Genomic DNA, 25,425 nt, shown 5'->3' on the forward strand with positions numbered 1-25,425 from the left:
GCACTCCTCTATGAGTGCTTTAGCAGTAACAATGGCAGGATGTCTAGATCTCAACCTATTTTGCTCCAGGCAGGCTACATCATTCAATATTGCCATCTGAGAATTATCAATAATCTTCAAACATTCTTGAAGGAGGGCATTTTTCCATCTTGCTTTCAGAGGTGGTATATGGCTCAAAGCAATTCTCAACAATACTCAAAACACTACGCTTCCATACGCTTTCCATTTTTTAATATTTCTGGGTCAATGCTCTTTAATTGATCAGGGGTTTTTCATTTTGCAATTACAAGGGGGCCCCATATCTGCAGATCCCAAATTCATGGTTTCACTTATCTACAGATTGGGGATCCGCACCTCGCCCTCACGCTCCCTCCAGAGGAGAGGGAAACTCTGCTCCCCTCCTCTCTGGAGGGTCTTCTGAGCCCCTCAGAAGCCGCCTGTGTCTGCCCATGGCCTCTGCCAGGCTCAGAATGACTGTAACAAGGGGGAAAAAATCATTTCTGTATTTTTATTTATTTTTTGCAAAACCGGAAGTAATGTTTTAAAAGGCATGAGGAGAGCCAGGAAGCCCTCCTAATGCCTCTTAAAGGCATAAAAACATCACTTGTTTTTCAGGCATCTGTGGGGGCAAGTCTGTACATGTTTTGTGCTCATCATCTGGTACAGATTTGCCCAATATTGTAAAATGGACTCTGCTGCAATTCCATAATTTCTGCTCCAGATGGAAAAGCAGTGTTCATTTTCTTCGTCAGCAGACTGTGTTAATGACAAAAGAATTGACAGTAGTAACCAGAGGTGATTGACCCTGCCTTTATTCAGAGCCCCCTCCCCCAAATAATTGGACTGTACTAAGTCTGATCACAGGTCATTGATTTGTTCCACCTCTGAGCTGCAGTTTGCTTCTACTGGGCCTATTACATTACCACTGTAATGTTACTTTAAACCCACAAAATGGCAATAAGATGCCATAATCTGAGCAGTTGTGCATTTTTGAAAAGTCTATTGATTTTACAGAACTTCTTTCAAGAATGAAATTCAGATGTCATCAGTAAAGCCCAATTAACCAATTCTAACATAAAACTGAGACCTAATTCTCACACACAGCACATAAAGTAGTAAACCTGTGTCTGGATTGTACCATACTGTACACTGAGATCTCACATGATTTGATTGCTCTTGTATTTTAAAAAATCTCTGCCCATACAAAAATAGATGTCAGATAGAAAGGGCCTAGGCTAGCATAGTGTGACATGATAGTTATATTTGGAAAATATATATATACATAGTATGAAGAAGCTTTCCATCATGTGAATCCCTACATACAATCTGAAGTGATCTCAGAAACAGGTTCACATCTTCAGACTATGATATAGTAGGCATCTCTGTTGCCCAGGCAACTGAGTTAATACTTCTCTTGTAGTCCTGTGGAGGTATCACTTTGGTTGTCTCATGAACAAGGATGGCTTCCCATTTTCCTCCAACACTCTCATCCTCAAATACAGTTTTGTACGCTTTCATAAAGAGGTCTGAAAAACTGCTGAGAAGCCAGGAGGGAAAATGTTTCTGAAACATGTGTCCTCTGCCTCAATTTTGGTTAATCACTTAAAATGTAGTTGAACAATCTAGAGCAGGGGTGGGCAAACATTTTGGCAGGAGGGCCACATCATCTCTCTGACACTGTGTTGGGGACAAAAGAATTAATTTACATTTCAAATTTGAATATATTTACATAAATTTACATAAATGAATATATTAGAGGCGGAACTGTATGAATGAATGAATTTTACTGAGCTTATTTATAATGCACATGAGAACTATAATACAGGCATGTAGAACCACTTGAGAACTATGTACTGTTTGGCACACACCTCTTGCATGGTGAAAACATACAGACCAAGCCAGAAGCACATGGAGACATAAGTTGTTCAGAGGCAATGGAGGGGGTTAAAATAATGCCCAGGCAAAAGCAGAAAACACTCACGGCTTGCACTGGGTGGTTGCAACCAGGCTCCAACAGTCTCTGATGTGCCAGAGGCTCATTGGAGTATGGGGGCTTCCTGAGGGCTGCATTGGGCATTCCTGAGGGCCACAAATGGCCCACTGGCCGGGGTTTGCTCACCCCTGGTCTAGAGTTTCTGTTAGAAAGAACTGGATATGAAATTGGCAACAGCCAATAAACTAATTATAAGAAAACTTTAAAAATCCATGAAACTTCCCTTTTTTCTAACAGGTTTATAGCACACTAAAGAAATACAGCCTAATAAATAAATAATTTCTGTCAATAATCTGTTCAATCTCAAAAAGAAAAAAGCTTTTTTAAAAGCAGCTTTTGTGCATTTAAAAACTTTCCATTAAAAAGACATGAGATTGTCACTTGTAGCACAAGATTACTGACCTCACATAGCTTTGTCTCTACACATATTGATTTCCCCCTTCATTCTGACATTTCCCATGATTTAATTTAAGATTCATCATGTTGGAAATGTCAAGTGTGAGGGCTGATTCTCGTTGTTTGGCTAGAGAAATGTTTGAAATCGTTTACTTATCTTTTTGAAACAGTAGGCAGGATGCATCTGGGCTGAACTGGCTCAGCGTTGAGTCAATACATTGTGTTTTCTTTCTTAAAGTTTTCCAATATGTCCTTTTTTAAAAAAAAACAAAAACAGAAAAGTTAATTGACTCAATTCTGAAGCTATCAGTAACATCCCAAATAGATTTTCTGCATCTCAGCATATTCAATCAACTAAACAACTTTCTGCAAGAAACACTTTATCCCACATTCTAACAGAGACAGTGAACAGGCTAGTATGTGAGAAGCACATCATTATGTGCAGAAGTCAATGAGAGGCATAATGGATTTTGAACTCTTGTTTCATCAGCCCAGTCAACAAGATTTTGTTGTCTTCTAGGGGGAAAAATGTCTTACAGGCAAAATGATGGTGTTTTTGTTGTTGTTTTTCCCAAGTGCTTTACAGATTAGGCTGGAAGATACTGATTTTTCCAAGGCTAGCCTAGTGAGCTTCTTCACTGAGTGAATTGAATTCGGGGGCCCAGGGAAGGGGTGCGTTGCGTTGGCTGAGCTTGGCCAATGCAGGGTCTGCGGAGGGCAGGGAGAGGCCTCCCAAGGGAGGGAGGGGGTGGCTGGCAGGAGGGACCGAGGATGGGGAGCAGGAGGTGGGGCCAAGATCCAGCAGTTATGCCGGATCCTAATCCCGTTCCCAGGCAGCCTGGGTTGCTTGGATTTATGCTACTTCTGGAGGTGGCACAGATTCAAGTAGTCCCACTGGGGCTGCATTGGCTCTCCCTGAGGTAAAGGGAAGCGATTCCTTATTGCCCCGGGCTGAGTGCCCGAAACTTGTGCTGGATACAGCGCAGGTCCACTGGCCTGCTTGTTCCAGCACAAGTTAGGATTGCACTGTAAGAGACTTTGTTTATAGAAATGTACTAAAAGTGACAGTGGAAATTCCAAAGTATTGTAGCTCTGTGTGTTTCACAATCTGCTTTACTAGTTGTTATTCAGTAAATTTTGTACTCTTCCTTCTGAAATGTGGTTCTTAGGTGTAAATATAAAATTACTGCTGTAGCTTTGAAAGCAATCTGAACTTTCTTTGAAATTGGTAGGACTAATACATTATTTCACTGTGCCCTAATCAATATGTCAACAACACACCTGTGGAGCTGAACTTTCTTCCCTGGCATGGTGCTCCTCTAATGCTTTCACTATCCTGTCGCTATTGCTATCGCTATCTTGTTTGTTCACCCAACCACAACTCCTGCCTTCACTCATCTCACAACAAATTCATAGAACACATACCTTGACATTGATGCTTCATATTCCACTGCACATCTTCCAGTGGCATCTGCTGAATGTGGCAGCTGCACAACAGAGTAATGGTAGCTTTCCACAAGGAGAAACTATGGTGTATGCCAGGATGGAGCACTTTCAATGACATCTCATCTTTCAATTTCATCCCAGAGGCCATCTTTCTCTTCCTGCTGCTAACGTGGCCCAATTAGAACCGACTGCCTACATTTACAAGAAACTTATTGCCACTTTAAATAGGATTTAGCTCGCCAAATTGTACTAACACTGGTTGAGATCAAATTAGCAGAAGTGTTGGCTGCCAAAAGGGTTGTAAAATATTTATGTATGGATCCTGACCAGATCTTCTTCCCATCTGCTGAGAAATAATGTTTAAACATATGATATGAATATAGGAGTTAGATATGTATAGCCAGAGAAATGTTCATGTCTTCAGCTGTGCCGTATACAATTCCTTCGCTCTCTCTTAAGTCTATATATACCTGCGACATCCATTGTGAGTAAAGATTCCACACAAATCAGGAGTTGAGGTCTAGAGAGTAATCTAGTGACTTGATCAAGGTCACAAAACACATTTTTAACAGTTCTTTCAAGAAACCTCAGCCTTTCACTTCAGAAAACAGCCTGCTGGCAGGATATTTTTCATTCCTGAACTATGGTCCTGAAATAGAGAACATCAGAAAGCTGCTACGTAACTTGTTTCAAGCCCTGTTGATAGATTTCTTGTGGCATTGCTAATGATGACACATCAACAACCCAATTGTGCGGGCTCATAGCACTGGCAGAGCAAGCATTCTGCCAGTATGGCTGTTGTTTCTGCTTTATGGCTGTTGTAAAATTGCTTCTGGCAGCACACAAAGTAGCATGAAGCTACAGCACTGGTGGGAAAGCCAGAGCCTTCTGACATGTGTGAGGGGATTGCCAGTTACCGATCAAGGTAGGTCAGTGAGGGAGGTGGGATGGGGTAAGAGAGGGTGGAATAGGGGTGAGGATGGTTGATTGGGTCTGGGAAGGAGTAGTTTTATTGGCGGCGGCAGCCCCTGAATTCTAGCCCACTTCTTGGACCCAATCCTGTGGTGTGCCACGCAGTCCAACGCCAGCAAATTCTCTAGTGTAGGTCCAAGTAGACTCTCTGAGCTGCAAAGGCTTACTAATGTTCCCTTACCCAAAGGAGACCTCTGCAGCTACCCCCTGTGGGTAGCCATTTTGGCATTGCTGCATCGGCAGAGGGAACAGATAGGATTGGTCTCTTAATATAAAATCTAGTTTGGCACTAAGACTGAATGCTGTTGTAATAGTGCCCTGACTTGCTTAGGAAGCATACTTGTACAATATAATTATAAAAAAAAAACCTCTCCGCCATCCATACATTATCCCCCACACAATTTATATTGTTTTCTGATGTTGTATATTGTTTAATGTTGTCTTTTTCCTAATACTGAATTAATTTTTATTGTATTTTATTGTGCTGTTTTAATACATGGGCCACCTTGGGGACATTCCTTACAGGAGGAGAAAGTTGGGATAGGAATATTTTAAGTAAAACAAATAATACAATAAACATAAAAAAAACTGTTTAAAAACACTGATTTGGTTGAAAGAGCACCTTTGCATTGAGAACTTATTCATAGATCTCAGTGCTAATAAAGAAACTCACATCAATGGCTAATGCAAAATGTGTATCACTGAACCTACCAAATCCTCAGCATAGAACCTCATCAACATCAGAATGGGAGACTGCTCTATAGTGGGGAAGAAAAGGGGAACTTTTTAGGAGTTTCTCCCCATTACTATTAAACTGAGATGTCCTTGCATGGAATTAAAACAGTTGGGATTTTAGAATCAATTTCCTGAGAGCAGAAGCAGTTTGAACATGGCCCTGATCATGGGCAAATATGCACAAGCAATCAGAGCTTGGTTTGCCCCTGTCCTGCATGCTTCCTTCCTTCACTGCCGTTGCCACCCCTTCCCCCAGCACAAACACATATTCAAACACTCACCTTGGACTGGGGGAAGGCACTAGCAGCAGAGGCAGAGCTGGTGCTCCAAGTCCTAGCAGAAAATCTTCTCCCATCAGGGTTGCATTGGGATTACCAATCCTAGTAGCCCCTGTGGGGAAATGATGTTCTGTGCACCTTTCCAGGCCAGAAAAGGTATATAGTACATCTTTGGTATATCACATCTTGTTAGGGCTTTACTTTGAACATCTGTGTAGCTGATTACCACAAATGTTGTAATAGATGGTTAGATGAAATACATGAGAAGCTTTTGTATTAGAATTATGGAATTAGAGGACAGGTCCTCTCGTGGATCGAGAACTGGTTGGAGGCCAGGAAGCAGAGAGTGGGTGTCAATGGGCAATTTTCACAATGGAGAGAGGTGAAAAGCGGTGTGCCCCAAGGATCTGTCCTGGGACCGGTGCTTTTCAACCTCTTCATAAATGACCTGGAGACAGGGTTGAGCAGTGAAGTGGCTAAGTTTGCAGACGACACCAAACTTTTCCGAGTGGTAAAGACCAGAAGTGATTGTGAGGAGCTCCAGAAGGATCTCTCCAGACTGGCAGAATGGGCAGCAAAATGGCAGATGCGCTTCAATGTCAGTAAGTGTAAAGTCATGCACATTGGGGCAAAAAATCAAAACTTTAGATATAGGCTGATGGGTTCTGAGCTGTCTGTGACAGATCAGGAGAGAGATCTTGGGGTGGTGGTGGACAGGTCGATGAAAGTGTCGACCCAATGTGCGGCGGCAGTGAAGAAGGCCAATTCTATGCTTGGGATCATTAGGAAGGGTATTGAGAACAAAACGGCTAATATTATAATGCCGTTGTACAAATCGATGGTAAGGCCACACCTGGAGTATTGTGTCCAGTTCTGGTCGCCGCATCTCAAAAAAGACATAGTGGAAATGGAAAAGGTGCAAAAGAGAGCGACTAAGCTGATTACGGGGCTGGGGCACCTTCCTTATGAGGAAAGGCTACGGCGTTTGGGCCTCTTCAGCCTAGAAAAGAGACGCTTGAGGGGGGACATGATTGAGACATACAAAATTATGCAGGGGATGGACAGAGTGGATAGGGAGATGCTCTTTACACTCTCACATAATACCAGAACCAGGGGACATCCACTAAAACTGAGTGTTGGGCGGGTTAGGACAGACAAAAGAAAATATTTCTTTACTCAGCGCGTGGTCAGTCTGTGGAACTCCTTGCCACAGGATGTGGTGCTGGCGTCTAGCCTAGACGCCTTTAAAAGGGGATTGGACGAGTTTCTGGAGGAAAAATCCATTATGGGGTACAAGCCATGATGTGTATGCGCAACCTCCTGATTTTAGGAATGGGTTAAGTCAGAATGCCAGATGTAGGGGAGAGCACCAGGATGAGGTCTCTTGTTATCTGGTGTGCTCCCTGGGGCATTTGGTGGGCCGCTGTGAGATACAGGAAGCTGGACTAGATGGGCCTATGGCCTGATCCAGTGGGGCTGTTCTTATGTTCTTATGTGTTGTGCAACATTAGTAGAACACTAGTTGTCACTTTATTGCAGAATAAGCAATTCGTTTATACCATTGGTACACTGCTGATATATTTGATCTAGTTACTGTAGCCTTAACTCTGTCATATAGTGACAGTAATTGAATAAAAGGCAGCAGGCTGAATTTTGTACATGTGTGTGCAAACACTTATATATTTGAGTTCAAGTAAGCAACTTTCTGATGTTCTCCATTTCAGGACCATCATTCAAGAGTGAATGATGTCCTGCCAGTAGGCTGTTTTCTGAAGTGAAAAGCTGAAGCTCCTAGAATGTGCAGTTATAAATGTGTTTTCTGACCTTGATCGAGTCACTAGATTTCTCTCTAGACCTCAGCTCCTGATATGTGTGGAATCTCTACCCCACAAAGGATGTCTTTGACATATGGACATATATAGTCTTAAGAGAGAGTAAAGGAATTGTATATAGCATAACTGAAGACATAAACCATTTCTCTGTTTCTTGTATCTAACTCCTATATTCATATCATATGTTTAAACATTATTTCTTACCAGATAGGCAGAAAATATAGCATGAATCCATAATACAAAAATATTTTATGATCCTTTTGGAAGTCAAATCTCCTGTTTTAGTACAATTTGGCAAACTAAATCCTATTTAAAATGGCAATAGGTTTCTTGTAAATTTAGGCAACCAGTTTTAATTGGGCCATGTTAGTAGCAAGAAGAAAAAGATGGCCTCTGGGATGAAGCTGAAAGATGAGATGTCAGTGAAAGTGCTCCATCCTGGCATACACCATAGTTTCTCCTCGAGGGTAGTAATTTGAAGTAATGAGTAGTCCTTGTTGAATGACCTTCTACATCTGTTGCACTGCCTATCCAATCTGTAACTCGCTTTCTATCAATTGCGCTTTTAGTACAATTAACGGTGCCATCAAAAGACCCTGAAAACGAATAGCACACTTTCTGCATATGTTCGTAGCTATTTAGCCTGGGACTGTGAAGGTGGCAGAAGTCCATTCAAAACCTTCTGCTTGTGCCAAAGTGCAATTTGTTGATTGAAGAAGGCACACTGATATAGTTGGAAAAGGATGACACAGCCTGCTTAGTATGGCATAGTGGTTCACAGAAAATGATTAGAGATTGGAAAACAGGCTTGAGTCAGCTGATGATTTGAATGCCACCTGGTTGATTCCTGGTGTCTAAGACACCCCTGCACCATAGGTGATTGCCAGCCCCTTAACACTACATTAAAAAATAAATTTGCTGTTGAGCTGATTACAAAAAAAAGATGACTGCTTTGTCAACCCAAATATGTTACTTCTTTCTTTTTACTTATGCTGTTTTCAGACTTGCTTTGTTTCAGTCCAGGCTCTTTTTGTTGTTGTTTTTTTAGTGCTGGCTATTTCTAAAAATCTTTTATGTGTTCCTTCTATTAAAACTGCATATTTATTAATCATAGTATCAATTGCAGATTTATTCAATTGTATAATTAATAATTCCTACAAAAGGAGTGAACATGACTGGCTATGTTTTAAAATGAATCTGAAATCAAATACTGAACTAAGGCTTTGTCCAGCTTTTAGGTATTAGGATTTGTCCAGCAGCCACAGCAAAATCAACCATAGGTTTTCCGTCAATCACAATAAAAGCCATACAGAAACTATAACTATGAAATTATTATCCTGTGATAGTAATTCACTGTCACTTGCAACAAAAACACTCTACATGTGCTCAAAAGTGCTACCATCATGGTTCATATGTCCAATGAAGGAGTTTGCTGCCTTGAAGGAGTTTGCCAACCTTGGCCTCATTCCAGCAAGGTTTGGGCCTTTTCCTTCCTCAGAGTTCTCCCCCCACCTCTAAGAAAGTGAACTGTTAACTAAAAAAGGATTCAGTATTTTAGGACCTTCCAAAAAAACCATCTTGAAGGATTATATATGAGAAGGAAAAGTCTGCAAGTGAGAGAAGTAATTTTTTCTCTGATTAAAAGAAATAAAAGATTACTATTGCATTGACTTACAGCCCCATTCTATCCTTTCCCCCTACTAGTGCAGCTGCGCAGAAAAGGCACAAGCTCTATTCAGCAGAGGAGTGGAGGTGTCATAAGGGAAAGAGGATTTAAATACAAATAGAAAATGGGAGGCTGCTGCCAGAGGATAGGATCCAGTGTACATTGTCACTGCCAGATCCATCCCCTCCTGTAGTCTCCTACGCCATTCCTCCCCCTCCGTGCCCAGTTTCACCAAATCCCTGCCTCTCTCAGTCTCCCCTGCCTTCTTACCTGCCTTGGCGGGTCCTTCTGAGTCTGGTGACATGGGTGGAAAGACTACGATCTTCCTGCTGGTACTTAGGCAACACGTTGCGCAGTGCACTGCTGGAGCATAATTTATGGCTGATTTTCTGCAGTCACTGATAGCGAGGCTCAATAGGATTGGGCCATTAATGTATCAGTTTACATATATATATTGCCCGCCACACAATAGGATGTCTTCGTATATCCGTTTCATGATGCAATCCTATCCACACTTACCAGGAAATAAAAGCTATTGACTATAATGGGACTTACTTCTGAGTAGACATTCATAGGATTGGGCTCTCAAACTGTATAGCACTTTGTCGTATGGTATATTCCATATTGTTCTGTTTGTGAAGCAGATTGTGCCCAATGGAGACACCTAATAGTCACCTACTTCTTGAACTTTCCAGCATCAGTGTATTGACCAGCATGTGTACATAATGCCCAACAGGTGTAGAGCATATCATGTGAGTTTGCCCCACAATATTGGAGTGTTGCATATTGTATACCTCATTCATGCACACCCAAAATCTGTATGCTTGGAACACTAAACACATGTGCTGTTCAACATGCAGTGGGCACACTGAGGTTGGGTCTCAGCTGGCAAATCACAATCTCCTCAACCCGCCCATAAATTAGACCATCTTTGTAGGGCTCAAATTTTCTGTAAAGGCTTCAACATTCAAATTTTCTGGAGATGTTTTTGTTTCTCTTATGTTTTCTCCTTCGGTTTTCCTATGTTACTGCTGTGACCAAAGATGAAGACTGTGACCTTACTGATATCAGAAAGTTATTTCTATGCAACTATGAACTATGACTCTCTTTCACTGAAAGTGTTCAGATGGTTTCTTTTACTACCTCATGAGCAATAGACCTATATATAACTATAGAAAAGTATGTGCTTACTATCATCTAGCTCTTGGTCATTCTTCCTTTATGTTGTTTATGTATCTGTTGTGCTAAACCAAACCAGTAAAGAGTCAAAATGTAAAAAGCAAAATCTAGAGGAACCGGAAGAATTCTATCCAGAGGAATTTTGACATTTGTCAGGATGTAGTCATAAAGAAAAAGAGCAATGGGACAAGTTCTGAAGTTTAAGGATTAGATTCTGTTGAGGTTCTATTGTTCAGAAGCTTAATTGTACACAACCACAGTTTATTGCAACATTTCTTTTTTGTTTTCTATAAGCCCTGCAATAGCCATAGATTATGTCCTTAAAGTCAATCATGCTGGTGGTGGTGTCAACCAGATTACCTGAGAGCAGCAAGTAAAAATAAGCTGCTTGGCTGCCAGAGGATCTCCTCATACCCACACCAGCAATTCAGATGGTGTAAATCCAAGGGGACTTAGAACTTATCAGACCAAAAAAAGGGGATAGGATCCTGATGTGCATGATTGCTGCCAAGATCCATCCCCTCCCACTCTCAAATTAACCTCTGCACATACTGCACCCTGTCCCATCCTACCCCAAACCACCAACTAACTGCCCCACTACCATCTTACCTGCTCCAGCACAGCTTGGGTGAGCTGTTGGCATGCATGCGGAACCTCCAAACATTTGTGTTGGGAGTCCACACAACAGCAGCACACCTTTTGCAACATCAGACAGGGACTTACAGCAGCAGCAGGACTCTACAATATTCACTAACCTGAGCACATAATCAAAGAGACTTAAAAAAATAAATAGCACCTTGATCATTCCAAAAGCATTTAAAATTTTAGTAATTTTAGTCATTTTCTAAAATACATTTTTGTCCTTGAGATATTTGTGGATAATCCTTATAGTATCTCTTGTAGTAGTGAATCAAGATTTCATGATTTACTTGCTACCTGAGTGCATAGTGCAAGATTTATTAAGTAATAACTCTCTTTGTAGGAACACACTGACTTGCAGGCCATTTTTAATTCAGTGAAATGGTAGCTCTTGCTGGTGATGAGACTTCAGGTGCCATTGAGTTCATTAAAAAAATAAGTCATCATAAGGAATATAGAACATAATTTTAAAAAGAAATAACATTTCAACTGTTCTGTGAATTTAGGAGTACATTACTCTCTAATGTACATGCTTCAGGGGTTGTCATGTGATAATGAAAAATTCCCAAGTCATGTAGTTGTTTTATCTAGTTCTGGGTTGTTTATGGGGTCATAATCAAAATTACATTTGAGGAAAGGGAATTTAAAAGAAGACAATCTACTAATACAGTAGTTGCAAACAAAGAAGATAGAGGAGTTCAACTACCTTTGGTGGGTCAATGTAGTTTTTAAAACATCTTTTTTCATAGTCTGCATACCTAGTGTCTAGGTTGTTAACATTTGTGTAGATTAGCATTAATCATATGCGTAACTTAAGTCCTGGAGCTTGTGCAAGATAAAGTAAATGTCTTATCTCAAGTTGTTATCAGTGTGATCCTTTCAGAAATGCATGCAGCATTTGTCCATATGAAATTCATTAACATTCATTAGTCATTGGGGGACAAATCATTGAATAAAAATCCTTAATAGCTAATCAGCTTCTAATTAGGAAGACTGAGCAAGAAAATAGCTTTTCAATTACCATCCTTTTTCTAAGCTATAACATGTCATCATTAAGGCAAATTTATATAACATATTGTAGATGAATAAAAAAGAACTTCAAAATAAATATTTTGGAGAAATGGAAAACAATCTTTAAACTGATTTGCTCACCTGTGTGCACTTCAGCATCTTTCATTTATTTACTTCAGTATCTTCTGTGTGTGTGTGTGTGTGTGTGTGTGTGTGTGTGTGTGTGTGTGTGTGTGTGTGTGTATATGTATGTATTGGCAACCTTCAGTCTCGAAAGACTATGGTATCGCGCTCTGAAAGGTGGTTCTGGCACAGCGTCTAGTGTGGCTGAAAAGGCCAATCCGGGAGTGACAATCCCTTCCACACCGGGAGCAAGTGCAGTCTGTCCCTGGTCTGTCTCCCTGGCTATGGGCCTTCCTTCTTTGCCTCTTAGCCTCAGACTGTTGGCAAAGTGTCTCTTCAAACTGGGAAAGGCCATGCTGCACAGCCTGCCTCCAAGCGGGCCGCTCAGAGGCCAGGGTTTCCCACTTGTTGAGGTCCATCCCTAAGGCCTTCAGATCCCTCTTGCAGATGTCCTTGTATCGCAGCTGTGGTCTACCTGTAGGGCGCTTTCCTTGCACGAGTTCTCCATAGAGGAGATCCTTTGGGATCCGGCCATCATCCATTCTCACGACATGACCAAGCCAACGCAGGCGTCTCTGTTTCAGCAGTGAATACATGCTAGGGATTCCAGCACGTTCCAATATATATACACAGAAGATACTTATATATATATATAACTATCATATATATATTTATATAAGTATCTTATATCTTATATTTATATAAGCATTTATATAAGTATCTTATAATATAGATAAGATATTTATATATATATATAAATCACTTTTTTACAACAACAACAAAAAGTAGTTCACAAAGCAGTTATTAGTATGAAATTTTAAGGCCGACTAACTGATTCTGCCATTGCCAGTGATCCAATAGGCTATCATACTAGAATTTTAATGACGATCACTGAGAGGCATTGGTGTGGAGGGAGGACATGGGGAAGGTGTTCTTGGGTGGGTGGAGGGTGGAAAGAATGCATAAGGGGGGGCAGAATCAGCCCAGGAGGTGGGTAGGACTGGCAGAGCCCTCCTCTGCTGGATCCTCTCCCCCATGTTGGGCTTGGAAGCCCAACATGAAGTTTCTCTGATGTGCACCAGTGATTTAGCTAGAGCATTACTTGGGGTAAGGTCTCATTACCTCATTACGTGGGGTAAGGTAATGTCTCTCTCCCCTGAGGAGACTTACGGTGGCTTCCCTGGCCCTGCACGATACAGCAGCAGCCATTTCAGCACTGCTGGACTCTGCAGTACCAGGGAGATTAGGACTGGGATGCTCAAGCCCCATATCATGGGATGGTCTTCTAGGATCTGTGCCAGCTAAATACCAGATGCAGGTTTGTGTGAACCTGCACTGTGGGATCAGTTCTGGGAAGGGAGTTAGGATTTGTCCACTGCCACCATTCCTATCCCATTGCCACCCCCACAGGATGCAGCACATACCACACTGGCTACATCCGCATGCAAGGAGTTAGGTAGGATTGGACTGTAAATGAAGTATTAATGATACAATAGATGGTCCGGAGATCTATGTGCACTCATATATACACATGGATACATGCGCAATTGTAGCATGCATTCATTCCACTATGAAATTTTTACCTGGATCATTTTTCCCCTTGAAATGTATAGGGAAAATATTTCAGGCAAAGGAGCTCCATGTAAACATGGAACAGATTGTTGAAACAGGACACTTTTATGTAACAAAGTTGCAGTGTTCTTAGTTTCTTTGCTAAGAATCTTATGTCTTTTTTAAAGAAAAAAAAATCTTATTACTGTTCCCTTGCCAACTTTTCGAAATAACAAATGAAATAGTTTTGCAGCCGTGCACTGAAATAGCACTTTTCCCAGCACAAGACTGTGAATGACCTTAGACTCTGTTTATTGCTATATATGAGATAAAGTTATACTTACTGTCAAACTTCAGACTTTGTAATCCAGTTATAGAAATCAGGGTTGAGGCATTTCTTAGAAGAATAATAGTGTTTTCTGACAGCAGTGAAAGTACACATTTCTGCTGATAACCTCAATTGCAAAGCTGCACTGCACAAAACTGTATGACACATTTTGTAATTAACAATTTTTTTGTAATTTTCATTTATGCCAGCACTCTCTTCCTTTTAGCCTGTCTATATGTATTTATCAAAGAAACAACAGCCACTTTTTTATTTTACAAAATGAAGTTTTTGATTTATGTGACTTTCAATCTTTTATTATCAGTGGTTAGAGATGATCATCTGAAAACAGAAAGAGAACATTATTGTACTGTGTAAGGGGGGAAAATGACTAGATGAAGCAGTACTTATTTTATATTTTCCAGCTGATTCCTATCAAATCTGGTGAAAGGTTTTTGACAGACAGATATGTTAAAAATTATAGTGTTGACTAGAAATAAAGTCTTTTAGTGTTTTGGTTTAGAACAATGATTGTAAATGCAGAAAATAAATAATCAAGAACTTTCTATCTACAAGTAGACTCATTTTTTTAAACTTGCAATAACATACCAAAACTGAAGGAGTATCAAGGATATTGGACAACTTTCTGTCATGACAATGAAGAGAATAAGGGCCCAATCCTATTCAACTGTCCAGCACCAGTGTAACTGCAATGCAGCCCCAAGGTAAGGGAACAAATGTTCCCATATCTTGAGGAGGCCTCTGTGACTGCCTTCCCACCACAGGATGCAGCACACACCCTGTTGGCAAAGCTGCACCGGCACTGGAAAATTGGATAGGATTGGACCCTAAGTCGCTACTGGAAAGCCGTTTTTGGTGTTGTTGGAATGGCAAATGCAACATACGCTTCTGCTCAAAGTTACATGGGAAAAACCAATTGTCTGAACTCACTCCAGTTGCTTTGCCAGGCCTGGTGGCTTCCGGAGCTGTGTGATGTCATGGAGCATCATGGCACTCCCCTCTGCACTTGCACTGTCACCAGTGTATCTGTAGCCCTTGCCTCCAAAAATGGTTCCATTTTTAGTTGTACAAAGACAAGGGAGGGAGGCCCTGATTTAGCAGCATTTACTGCACAAGCAAGGTAAACATGATCACTCCCCTCAGCAGAAAATCACCGTTCTGTGGTGGGGGGGGTAAGCCCCACCTCAGCTACACCTCTAACACACCCTTAGTTTCCATAACATTAAATATCAACTCACACAAGCAGTGTGTTCGGCCAGAAAAATTCAGGTTGAAAAAATGGGTGTACTATACTTCTAGTTGACACAAAAGTGGGCTGTGAGATTGAATGCATCCGAAACTAGCTCTCATAAGAAAGTAGAGAGCTCTAAAAAAAAAAAGGACTTTTAAAGCAAGACAGTATAGAACCAAAACAGTCTACTACGAAGAAAGTCAATGTGGAACTGCTAGTAGTTTTCCATTAAAAAGTACACATGATGACTCATCATTGCTAGATGGCAGAGCACAAGAAAATATATGGCAATAATTCTATAGTGCTTCCTATGATAACATGCCATATTATTTACAGTAGTAGTGTTCAAATCAAATCAGACAAAGGGCCCAATCCTATCCAACTTTTCAGTGCCAGTACAGCTGTACTACAGCCCTCAGGTAAGGAAGCAAACATTCCATTACCTTGAGGAGGCCCCCTTCACAGGATGCAGCACAAGTGCCATTGGCACTGCTGCTGGAAAGTTGGATAAGATTGATCCCCAAAACATGCAATTCCATGTACTCTCCTGTGCTCTAGATCGGGGTGCCCAAACCCTGGCCCGAGGGCCACTTGCGGCCCTCAGGGACTCCCAATCCAGCCCGCAGGGAGCCCCCAGTCTCCAATGAGGCTCTGGCCATCCGGAGACATGCTGGAGCCTGTACTGGACTGACGCAACTGTTCTCAGCATGAGGGTGACTGTTCAGCCTCTTACATGAGCTGTGGAATGAGGGCTGCTTGCTGTTTGACATCTGTGATGCAGCAGCGTCAGTGAAGGAAACACTGGGCTTGCTTTGTGCACGGCCTTTTATGGGCCTGAGCTATTGCAAGACCTTCATCCATTCATATAATCTCTAATATAGACATTTATGTAAATTTATTCAAATTTTATTTCCGGCCACAGTGTTATTTCCGACACAGTGTTAGAGATGATGTGGCTCTCCTCCCAAAAAGTTTGGACACCCCTGTTCTAGATCATTTGCAGAGGTGTAGCTAGGTCATTTGACACCCGGGGCCCATAAAATTTTGTCACCCCATACGACTTAATTAATTAATCAATCAATCAATCAATCAATTAATTATAATATAATTATAATGTAATTAATTAATTATATTATATTATGTTATGTTATTAGTTGATTAATTCACATTTTTATACCACCCTTCCTCTAAGCAGCTTGGGGTGGTGTACATGGTTCCTCCTTTTTTTTGTCCTCACAACAACCCTGTGAGGTAGGTGAGACAGAGATAATAATAGTCATGACATGAAATGAATAATAATAAGGGCCAGAAAATAAATGCAGTGAATATTTCCCCACAAGCAATGGATGAAATTCTGCATAAAATAGTAGATAACATTATGGTATTATTCCTAAAAGCCACAATTTCCAGAATTTTGGTCACTAGGAAGATTGTGGGGGATCCAGGCTTGGAGGGGGGGGAGAAAGGGAAATTGTGGGGGACCCTGGATTGGAGGGGAGGAGAGATTGTGGGATCCAGGCTTGGAGGGGGGATGAAAGGGAGATTGTGGGGGATCCAGGCTTGCAGGGGGGAAGAGTAAGCATAGCACTATCAGGACTAACCCAGCTTTGCAAGTCTAAAAATAAGTTAAAATTCACCTTACAGCTGAAGCCTCTGTTTTATTCTTTGGCGGGGGAGGCTGCCTTCTGGAGCATTTGTTGAGCTCCACTTTCATCAGATCGGGACCATGCAGGTAGCTTTGTGCTCCCCTTTGCCCAACTTGACCAGGAACCTAGACATGCTTGCCTACTCGGGAGTAAATGCGACCGTGTGGCTTTCTTTCGCTTTCCATAGGGCTCAATACATTCCTCAGCTTGGAGGTAGGGACTTCCTTCTTGAGTGTTTTTTGGGGGCTGCTTTCATTGGACAGGAACCATTCTGGTGTCGTTGGATTCCTCTCAGCCTGCCCTTTCTGACGGACTAAGGCAAGTCCACCTACTCATGAGAAAACGCGCAATATGGCTCTGTTTCGCTTTTCATAGGGCTCCGTGCATTTTTGGTTTTCTGGTTGTTTGGCCATAACTTTTGTTGGAGAGGAGAAATTTCACCCTGGTTTTTTGCATTGCGTTCCGCTGGAAATTCCACATCGAACAGTATTTGGCATGATGGGGTTATTCCTAAACTTCATGATGTTAGTGAAGTTGGGGCATTTGTAGTTTGTCACCCCCCCAAGGGTAGTACTCAGGGCGGACCACCTCCCACCCCCCGCTAGCTATGCCACTGATCATTTGATCTAAGCCTAGTTGGAAAGCCCCTTAACATTAACTTGTGTGACTTAACTTATATAAAACTCTTAACAGCCTAGAACTGGGTTACTTTAAGGACAATTGCTGGTCCAAGATCTCCCTGCACCTAGCATTCTGAATGCTGACCCCCTCTTGCATGGTAATATGAACATAAGAAGAGCCCCGCTGGATTAGGCTAAAAGCCCATCTAGTCCAGCGTCCTGCATTTCACAATGGTCCATCAGATGTCTAGAGGAGCACACATATATTGGCAACCTTCAGTCTCAAAAGACTATGGTATCGCGCTCTGAAAGGTGGTTCTGGCACAGTGTCTAGTGTGGCTGGAAAGGCCAATCCGGGAGTGACAATCCCTTCCACACCAAGAGCAAGTGCAGTCTATCCCTGGTCTGTCTCCCTGGCTATGGGCCTTCCTTCTTTGCCTCTTTGCCTCAGACTGTTGGCAAAGTGTCTCTTCAAACTGGGAAAGGCCATGCTGCACAGCCTGCCTCCAAGCGGGCCACTCAGAGGCCAGGGTTTCCCACTTGTTGAGGTCCATCCCTAAGGCCTTCAGATCCCTCTTGCAGATGTCCTTGTATCGCAGCTGTGGTCTACCTGTAGGGCGCTTTCCTTGCACGAGTTCTCCATAGAGGAGATCCTTTGGGATCCGGCCATCATCCATTCTCACGACATGACCGAGCCAACGCAGGCGTCTCTGTTTCAGCAGTGCATACATGCTAGGGATTCCAGCACGTTCCAGGACTGTGTTGTTAGAAACTTTGTCCTGCCAGGTGATGCCGAGAATGCGTCGGAGGCAGCGCATGTGGAAAGCATTCAGTTTCCTCTCCTGTTGTGAGCGGAGAGTCCATGACTTGCTGCAGTACAGCAGTGTACTCAGGACGCAAGCTCTGTAGACCTGGATCTTGATACGTTCCGTCAGCTTCTTGTTGGACCAGACTCTCAAGATACCTGCATCCTGTTGTCAGTCCCTTGTGCCATCCTATGATCTTCCCTCCTCCTGGCTTTTAAGAGTGAGACAGAGCAGAAGAAATCTCTCTTCCTTCTCCATCCAGGCAACAGAGGCAAGTGGGCTCATGGAGGCAGAAGCCTCCTGCCAATCTACTCCCTGTTTTCTACTTCTTCTGTTCAAAGCAGCTTTCCCCACTCTATTGTCTTGATTCTACAATGGCTGCTGCATGTATGATTTGTTTCAAATTACCACAATAATTTGTTGTTTTATTGTTTTTATTGCTCTTTGTGCAAGCTGTTTAGGTTATTTCGTGAATAGTGGGTATAAATGTCATGATGAATAATTGTAGTTATTTTTATTTTGTCTTTGATTTTATCACATTTAATTGGCCGCAAGGATGGACGTTACACATTTATATTAATTTTTTTTTGATGACCTATGGTTTTCAACAAATAAATATAAGTTGCAACCAATTCAACCTAGCTCCCCACTGCCAATGCAGGCACGCCAATGGAGTGCGCACTGCTGTTGGGGAGGAAGTTGCAGAGATATCCTCAGGGTAATGGAACTTTTGTTCCCTTGCCTAGGGGAAAGCGTCCACTTTCACTATAGATCTTCTTTGTCCTTTGCTAGCTATGTTGCTGCCCAGAACAAAGGAGTGTAATAGCAGCAGAAAAGAAGAGGGAGTGCCACCAATCCCACACCTTTCCTCCCCATTTCATCTACCTTCCTGCCCCTGTTCTTCCCTCTCCCCACCCCATTCCTGTTCTCACTGTGACTCACCGTCCACCAGTAGATGGAGTCTTGTCCCAGGCACAAATCTGGCAACCAGCAATTGCACAGGTGGCCTTGCTGTGGTTTCTGGCGGAAGTGATATTCCACCAGCATCTTCCTCCTGCCCACGGAACGCACATTCTGCAAGTGGTGGTGGTGGGGGATAGGATTGTGTTTTTGCACATCAATATGAATGTTAATTTCTTTTCTGGGAAACAAAGTTCAAAACCTTCTGAAAAAAATCTTTAAAAAAACACGAATGATTCAGTTGCAGACCTCCCCAGCCCAATGCCTTGGGACAAAGTTCCTCAATGGGGCCCCCCGCGGGATGCCACCACCCCGGTGCGCAAATCTGCCCCCCCTCCACTTACCTGGAGTGTACGGAGCCTTGCACGACTCCAGGATGCACTGGGAAGCCTACTGAAGCTTTTCCAGGCTCTTAAATTGTGCTTCCGGCAAACTGGAAACACAGTTTCCAACTGCATTGGAAGCCTCAGAGAGGCTTCTGCACAGTCCTAGAGGCGCACGAGGTTTTGCGCTTGGGGCATTTGCCTCTTTCCATTAATGGCAGGTCCACCACCAGGATGATTATCATCAATGATAATCATCAATGTATTGCTCAGAATAAATAAGAGTGAAAATCAAACCATGCATCCGTATTCTGATGTATAAAGCAAAGCCCTCTATGTGTGATATCTGTATGGTGATTGTCAGCAATAATAGCCTTTATAATGCATTTTAAATTACTAGGGTTGCAGATTTCATTTAACAAAATAGAACTTACTTCTGAATAAATATGCATAGCATAAACTATATGTGCTGTAAAGAGTTGTTTTTTTTTAAGTTGACTTTAAACAGACTTAACAGTTTAAAAACATTTTAAATGGTATGTTAGGTCATTTGAAGGATGGGGAGAGTAAATGATGTTTGACTTTGGAATGATAATTTTCTTCTGTTGGAAATGCATGGATCCAAGCTGTTTGTGAACCAATCTTTCTGGAGTAGTAAGACTCACTCTCTTTGCTATGTGTAATAGCAGTGCCTGGACCTGTAAATCTTTTGTAAAGAAACAGCTCCTACAGTCACCTTAGATTTCAACTGTTGCTTGTCCCTTAAAGGTTGCTTTAACTTTCCACCTCTTGGGGAAGGCGGAGCAGAAAAAAATCACGAACCATATCTCATCCCTTTCCTTGACAGGGTAATTGGTTTGATGGATAAGGGGAATGCAGTGTATATAATGTGACTTTGGCAAGGCCTTTGACAATTCCAGATGGCATTCTCAAAAGTAATTGGAGAGTTGTGGGTTGGCAGATGGCTACAGCAAGGTAACAAATTCCAGAGGGGTAGTTGTGTTAGTCTGTTGCAGGAAGAACAACAAAGAGTCTTGTGGCATCTTATAGTCTAACAGATTTATTTGAGGATATAAACAAGAGCCCAGTTCATGAGATGCATGATGTATTATCCACAGTTGCCAGATACAGAGACATACATGCATTGGTGCAGACAAAAAATGTAAACAGTTCAGCTGGTTCATGAAGATCATGAAGTTCATCACGGGTTACTAGTCATGGTGGGTATGTGCAAGATCCTGGTTTAGAGGTAGGCTATCTCTGATTGCCAGATGCAAGGAGAGGGCACCAGGTTGTGTGTTGTTGCCTTGTGTGCTCCCTGAAGCACATTTGGTGGGCCAAGGTGAGATGCAGAAAGCTGGACTAGATGGACTTTTGGCCTGATCCAGCGGGGCTCTTCTTATGTTCTTATGAAAGCGGTAGTCATGTTGCAGTTGCATTGCAGAAGCCAAATTTATACAAGATGTGGACTTATTTGCAAAGGCTATCATGTGTTCTTATACTACCTTTCTTCATATGATATACTATAATTCAATACATGTAGTGAAAAAAATTCAAAGTCTCATGTCCATTGGGAATATACTTGAATTCGTTGCGGCACATCCTGTTGAAGACTTGTTTCAGTGTGGTCCTTTGAGATTAGCATCAACTTGACCTACACAAAGAAGAATTCATTTGGCATGTATTTGGAGTGTTATCTTGATAGAATCTTTACCACAACACTGTATAGGAAGTATTTTTATCCCCATATTACAGATGATGAGAAAAGGGTGTGAAGCTGAGAGAGAGTGGTTAACCTTGGGTTCAGACAAGATTCAAACCAGAGATGTCTTGATTCATAGCTCAGTGTCTTGGCCTTTGTACAACATATGCTGTTTAGTCAAAAGAATTAAATATTTGCTAACTAGTTCTCCCATGGTGGATTTTTGTCTAACTTATATTCATATTGGCCTGTGGTTTTCAAACTCTCCAGGAGTTTGAAACCTGCAGTAAGTCTTTGGGGAGGGGGGAGGCAGCAGGGGCAGGGGGAAGGCAGCGATGCGATCCCCAGGATTGCGTCGCTCAGGGGACTGCAGGAACTGGGATACACTCACCAGTCCCTGCAGCAGCCATCCCTGTGTGCGGGGAGCCCTGCGCGAGCGCCTGCAGGGTGCCCCAGGTCAGGAAAAGGGAGAGTGGAGCGATCTGCTCTGCCTCCGCAAAAGCGGAGTGCACCCAAGTGCAAGTGCAAGTGCACCCAAACCCCTGCAGCCCCCCTCCGCTGCCTTCCCCCTGTCTCCTGGCTGCCCCCGCCCCTTAACAGGGCAGAGGCCAGGACCCACAGGGACGCCCCACTTTGAATACCACTGACATTGGCTATAGTATGGGTAAAATAATAGAGACTGTATAGAACATTTCAGAAATAGTACTTGTGAAAAGACCCTAAAAGTTTTTTCAGTTTTTTGTACTCTAGTATGTAAGTGTGACATTTGCACGGTGGCTTAAAAATATTGTTGCTTGACTCACTTACAGCACAAGCATATGCATGTCTAAAATAAAAGTAAGTTTTATTACTCCCAGGAAAATATGTATAGGATTGCAGCCTTAAGTTTGGAGGTATAATTTTTCCACACTAGTGCAGGATATTCAGTGCATTTACAGACTACAGGTATAACTTAATTATCCACAAGTTTTTCACCTGTGGTTTTATCTCAACATGATGAGAAGGACCTTTAAATTAAAGGAATAAAGTCGTTTAACAATAGCCTCATTAATGCAAGAGAGGACAGCTGGCTGACAATACATCAATCATTCTCTCTTCAGGCACTTAGAACAGCTTTACTCCAAGGCAAGCAACCCTTCTCCCTGAGCACATGCTAAATGGCAGTGATTATCACCTCCTCCATTCCCCCCCCCACGTGCACTGCGGCTCCTAGTGAAGGGAGGGATTGCTGCCTCTGAGAGAAGCCGTTCTAAACACTTGGAGAGAGACTAATTGTCTGCGTTACAAAGATCAGCAAGGCTATTTTTAAATCACTAAGAAAAGGGACATTGTTTTTTAAATGGATTTGCTTGAATGCGATTTTTGCTATCCACGGGCGTTCTGGGAACAGAACCCTTACAAATACCAAGACTCAACCTGTATCTGCCCACTCATTCCAGGGGAAGAAGCTGATCCATATGTGCTTTCATTTATCTATGAACGTGCTTTCTCAATTGGCATGGATTAGGCAGCCTTTGTGGGCAAGAGAGAGATACATGCTTGGATCTCTCAAACAGAATATTTGGCTTTTCTTTTAGTTTTTAGAAGTTTTGAGTTATTTTTCACATTTCTGATTCCACTCCTAATTATATATACTGTACCCTCTTGAGGACATCTAGAATGTGTTTGCACAGATATAACTTACTACAACACTTGACAACACTCCAGAAGGGATAATATCTAGTTTTGTTTTGTTTTTTCTTACCAAGAATCTTGCCATAAAGTGCAGTAAACTTAATTTGGGAGTAGAAATAAGCAAACATAATGAAGAGTACAGAAACCTGCTGGTTTGTATGTCAAAAGTTATCCAGGGTGGATCCAATAAAATTATTAATGTATAATTTCACACTATCTTCATTGTGACAGTTTCTCTGAAATGTCCAGTGTGACTTGACCACATTCTTTGCCTATTATTCAAAGAATTATGATATTCTAAATCTATTGCATTGTCCTTAACCCATAGTTATCCTTTTCCTTTTCAGCACCCTCCTTGATAGGTATGGTCAGGAAGGACTGGGCTTCCCAAAACAGCATTGCCCTCTCATGGCAAGAGCCTGATTTTCCCAATGGAGCCATTCTGGACTACGAGATCAAGTACTATGAGAAAGTAGGTTTTGAATAAAATGAAACAAAACCCTTCAAGCATAATGTTTTAACATTGTTTTTTATTGTTTATAAATAAAAATACAGTATTACAGTCTTATTTTTATTATCCTACTTAAAATAATTAACCTTTTCATAACATATCTTTTAATTGTAGACCTTCTGCCTACAGTTGCCAGTGATATAGTCAGCCTGGCTTTTTTCTTTTTTTTTTTTTTAACAGTGGAATGATTGTCTAAATCAGTGGTTCCCAAACTAGTCAGTTGCAACCCACCAGGGGAACTGGAAGCAGGACATTCCCCTTTAAGGGGAGTTTCCCTGTTCCAATGGCAGCAACGACACAGGATAGCAGTGCCGCTGCTACCAAGAGGCTTCTTTCTTATTTGGGGGCAGCACTAGTCTCCTGAAAGGTCTTGGAGGCTTGCAGCCCCCTCCAATGTCCTCCAAGGCTTCTGTAAACAGTCTTTCTCTCCTATCAGCAGCTACTTCTAGTTTTTGCACTGTTTACTTCTGGTTTCCACACTGTGTAAGTGGCACTTGGTAGCAGAGGCACTGCGATCACTGTCTCTGTCCCTCCCCCCTCCCCTCTCCCCATCTATGCAGACTCCCCTGTAGTGGTTTGGGAATTACTGGTCTAAATATTCCACCATGGGCTCCTTTTGTAGTCAGCTATCCAATCATAAACCTTCATCAAATAAAATGTGGTCTACTCAGGTAGCATCTGAATGTGTGTTGAAACCTTCATATGACCACCATAGGAAAATGTCATATGGACTGGAGAAAAATTAGCAGCATACCAGGGTCAAAATGATAACATGAGTTTCAATAGTGTTCTTTTTTTTTTTGGTCTTAATGCACAACCTCACTTCTTGTAAATGTTAATTCCATCCCACTTGGATACCATAATAAATAACTATCAATATCACTATCAATATCATTCAACCTCTTGATGGTGACAATTATGAATACTGATAAATGAGAGTAAATGAGAGTAAAACTCTTCTATATGTGTTTTTTTTTTCCTTAATGTATATTGATACTGCTGAGAATCAGTGGGGTAGCTAGAGGGGCAGTGGCGCACTAAGTTTTGCAGGGAGCCTCCCTGCAGCGTGCAAGCGGCTCCTACCCCTTCCCTTGGGAGCCATTCACCTCTGTTAAGCCTCACCAAAGCTTGCAAGTGGCTCCTTCCCTCCCCTTTGGAGCCATGAGGGGGGGGGAATGGAGGCGAATGGCTCCCAAGGGGAGGGGGAGGAGCCACTTGCACACTTCAGGGAGGCTCCCTGCAAAACTTAGTGCGCCGCCCCCCCCCCAGCTACACCAGTGCTGAGAATGCAAGGAATGTTGTTGAGATGGTATATGATGAATGCCTGTATTCATATTCTGTTGAAGACAATAGCAGGTGATAAATGACAGTGTTGCTGCATTTTTATGGTAAAGTCTAATAATCCATTGGGACAAGATTTTTTTTTTTTACACAAGTGATTACAAAATAATATCTGGTATTATTCTGCTTATTTGATTACCTACAATAACAGACTTTTGAAGAAAAGAAATGACAGCAGTTTTAACTAATTTCACTGAATCTGTAACACTGTTCATGGGTCAGACCACACATTATGTTAAGCAATTGCTTAATCCCAACCTAGTTGTTCCTCTTAAATTAAATAGTAGATGGATCATGCCTACCATGGATGGAGGTAGTAGATGGATCATGCCTACCATGAATGTACAATGGAGGGATGGGAGATTTTAATCCTCCCCACCATGGTCCTGAATGAGATTAGATCTTCCTTGATTGCAGTTGCACAGAACTTCTTTTTTGCAGATT

The 25,425-nt window shown here is 42.0% G+C and overlaps 1 protein-coding gene across 2 annotated transcripts in view; it reads left to right on the forward strand.

Moving 5' to 3' along the window:
* EPHA6 (EPH receptor A6) overlaps window positions 1–25,425 on the forward strand; it is a 499,677-nt gene that overhangs the window by 298,544 nt on the left and 175,708 nt on the right. For both annotated transcript variants that reach the window (XM_066619606.1, XM_066619607.1), the window contains exon 6: window positions 23,477–23,601. In XM_066619606.1, coding sequence (XP_066475703.1) covers window positions 23,477–23,601 — 125 coding nt within the window. The remainder of the gene's footprint in view (window positions 1–23,476; window positions 23,602–25,425) is intronic.

The sequence above is a fragment of the Tiliqua scincoides genome, chromosome 3 (genome assembly GCF_035046505.1).
Source record: "Tiliqua scincoides isolate rTilSci1 chromosome 3, rTilSci1.hap2, whole genome shotgun sequence".
Classification (NCBI taxonomy): Eukaryota; Metazoa; Chordata; class Lepidosauria; order Squamata; family Scincidae; genus Tiliqua; species Tiliqua scincoides.